At 74.3% G+C, this 1,742-nt stretch overlaps 1 protein-coding gene across 1 annotated transcript; it reads right to left on the bottom strand.

Moving 5' to 3' along the window:
* Nucleotides 1-5: 5 nt before the first annotated feature.
* On the bottom strand, nt 6-1,139 carry EBP (EBP, cholestenol delta-isomerase; the record flags this gene model as incomplete). The annotated part of the gene is made up of 3 exons (XM_027633516.1): nt 1,088-1,139; nt 585-899; nt 6-19 (listed from the first exon to the last, which is right to left on the bottom strand). Coding segments are annotated over exons 2-3 (312 nt in total), but the record flags the coding sequence as incomplete, so codon positions are not given.
* Between the last annotated feature and the right edge of the window lie 603 nt (nt 1,140-1,742).

Raw genomic sequence — 1,742 nt, 5'->3', positions numbered from 1 at the left:
GCCTTGGCGTACTCCTTCCCTGGGGACATCGGGGGGGTCACCGGGGGTGGGGGGCAGGCAGGTGTCCCCCACACCCCCCAGGGGATCAGGGCACCTGGGGGACCCCAAGGCCTAAAGCCAGCACCCAGGTGTCCCCCTCCCCATCTGTCCAGGGAACCTCCAGGGCCCCTCTGATGCCCCTGGGGACCCCTCCCCATGTGCCCAGGGAACCTCCAGGGCCCCTCTGATGCCCCTGGGGACCCCTCCCCACGTGCCCAGGGAACCTCCAGGGCCCCCTGATGCCCCTGGGGACCCCTCCCCACGTGCCCAGGGAACCTCCAGGGCCCCCTGATGCCCCTGGGGACCCCTCCCCATGTGCCCAGGGAACCTTCAGGACCCTCTCTCCACGTGCCCAGGGAACCTTCAGGGCCTCTCTGATGTCTCTGGGGACCCCTCCCCACGTGTCCAGAGAACCTTCAGGACCCCCTGACGCCCGCGGGGACCCCTCCCCAAAGGCACCCACGTGACCGGGACCCTCCCCAGGGCCCCCAGCCCCACTCTGGGGTTAGACCCCCCCTGCCCCAGCGGCTCCCCCCGTTACTCACAGACGTCCGCCAGCAGCCCGGTGTCGGCGGGCAGCTCCCGGTGCCGGAGGCTGAAATATCCCTCCAGGATCCCGTGGATCCCGGAGCACACGAGGAACCAGCCCAGCACCAGGCGGCGGGCGGGGCTCCGCGAGGCCCCGCCCTTGGCCCCGCCCCCTCCGAGCGCCCACCCCGCCCACAGCAGCGCCGCCGCCGCCACGGCCACCGCGCCTGCGCACTGCCAGCCGGGCCGCGCGCCGGCCACGTAACCCGGCAACGCCAGCGAGCGCGGCCAATAGGGGTGCGCGCTCGTCTCCATGGCAACAGCACCGCGCCCTGAGGGGAGGGAAGGCGGAAGTTAAGGGAGGGAAAGGCGGGGTGGGGGGAGCGCCCTCCGGCGCCCTCCGGTGCGACCCCGCACCGCACCGCACGGTCCCCTGCCGCACCGGAGAGCTTTCCCTCAGCCCTCACAGCCCCCCCCTTCCGCACCGCCCGGTCCCCGGTGCCACCGCCGCCCCGCTCACCTCAGCCCGCGCCGCCGCTGCCGTCCCGCTTCCCGCCCGCCCCGCGCGCCGCTATCCCCGCGCCGCGCCCGCTAACGCCGCGGCCAATGGGAGCGCGGCGCCCCCGCGGCCGGCCAATGGGAGCGCGCCCCGCCCGCCCCCACCGCCCGCTGATTGGCCGCGCCCGCCGCTGGGGAGATGTGGGGCCAGGGGGCGGGGTCTCGCCTCGGGGGCGGGGCTTCTCGGGCCGCCCACGGGGCGTGGTCTCACTCCGCAGTGGGCGTGGCTTCTGGTCACTGAGACCCCGCCCCCCCCCAGGGCCGTGGGGGGGCCCCCCCCCCCCCCCCCCCCCCCAATTATAGGGGCCCCCCCCCAGGGACGCCCCCCCCCCCCCTTAGGGCTGTATAGGAGCCATATGGACCCCCCCAAATTATAGAGGGCTCCCATGAACCCCCCCCCGGATATACCAGAGACACCCCTCCCATGGAATCCCCCCCCTGGAGCCACCAGGAGCTTCACAAGCACCCAGGACCCCCAAAAGGGCGGCGTTTCCCCCCAAAAAGGAGCCGGACACAGCAGTGGCAGCAGGTCCTGTATTGAAACCCCCCCGGCCCCCCACCCCCACCCCTCTGGACCCCCCCCCACTCCCGAGGAGGGCGTGTGACCCCCCCCCCCC

This window comes from Corapipo altera, unplaced genomic scaffold, assembly GCF_003945725.1.
Source record: "Corapipo altera isolate COAL_440 unplaced genomic scaffold, ASM394572v1 58273, whole genome shotgun sequence".
In the NCBI taxonomy this organism is placed as follows: Eukaryota; Metazoa; Chordata; class Aves; order Passeriformes; family Pipridae; genus Corapipo; species Corapipo altera.
This window is presented reverse-complemented; position numbering and strand designations above follow the sequence as displayed.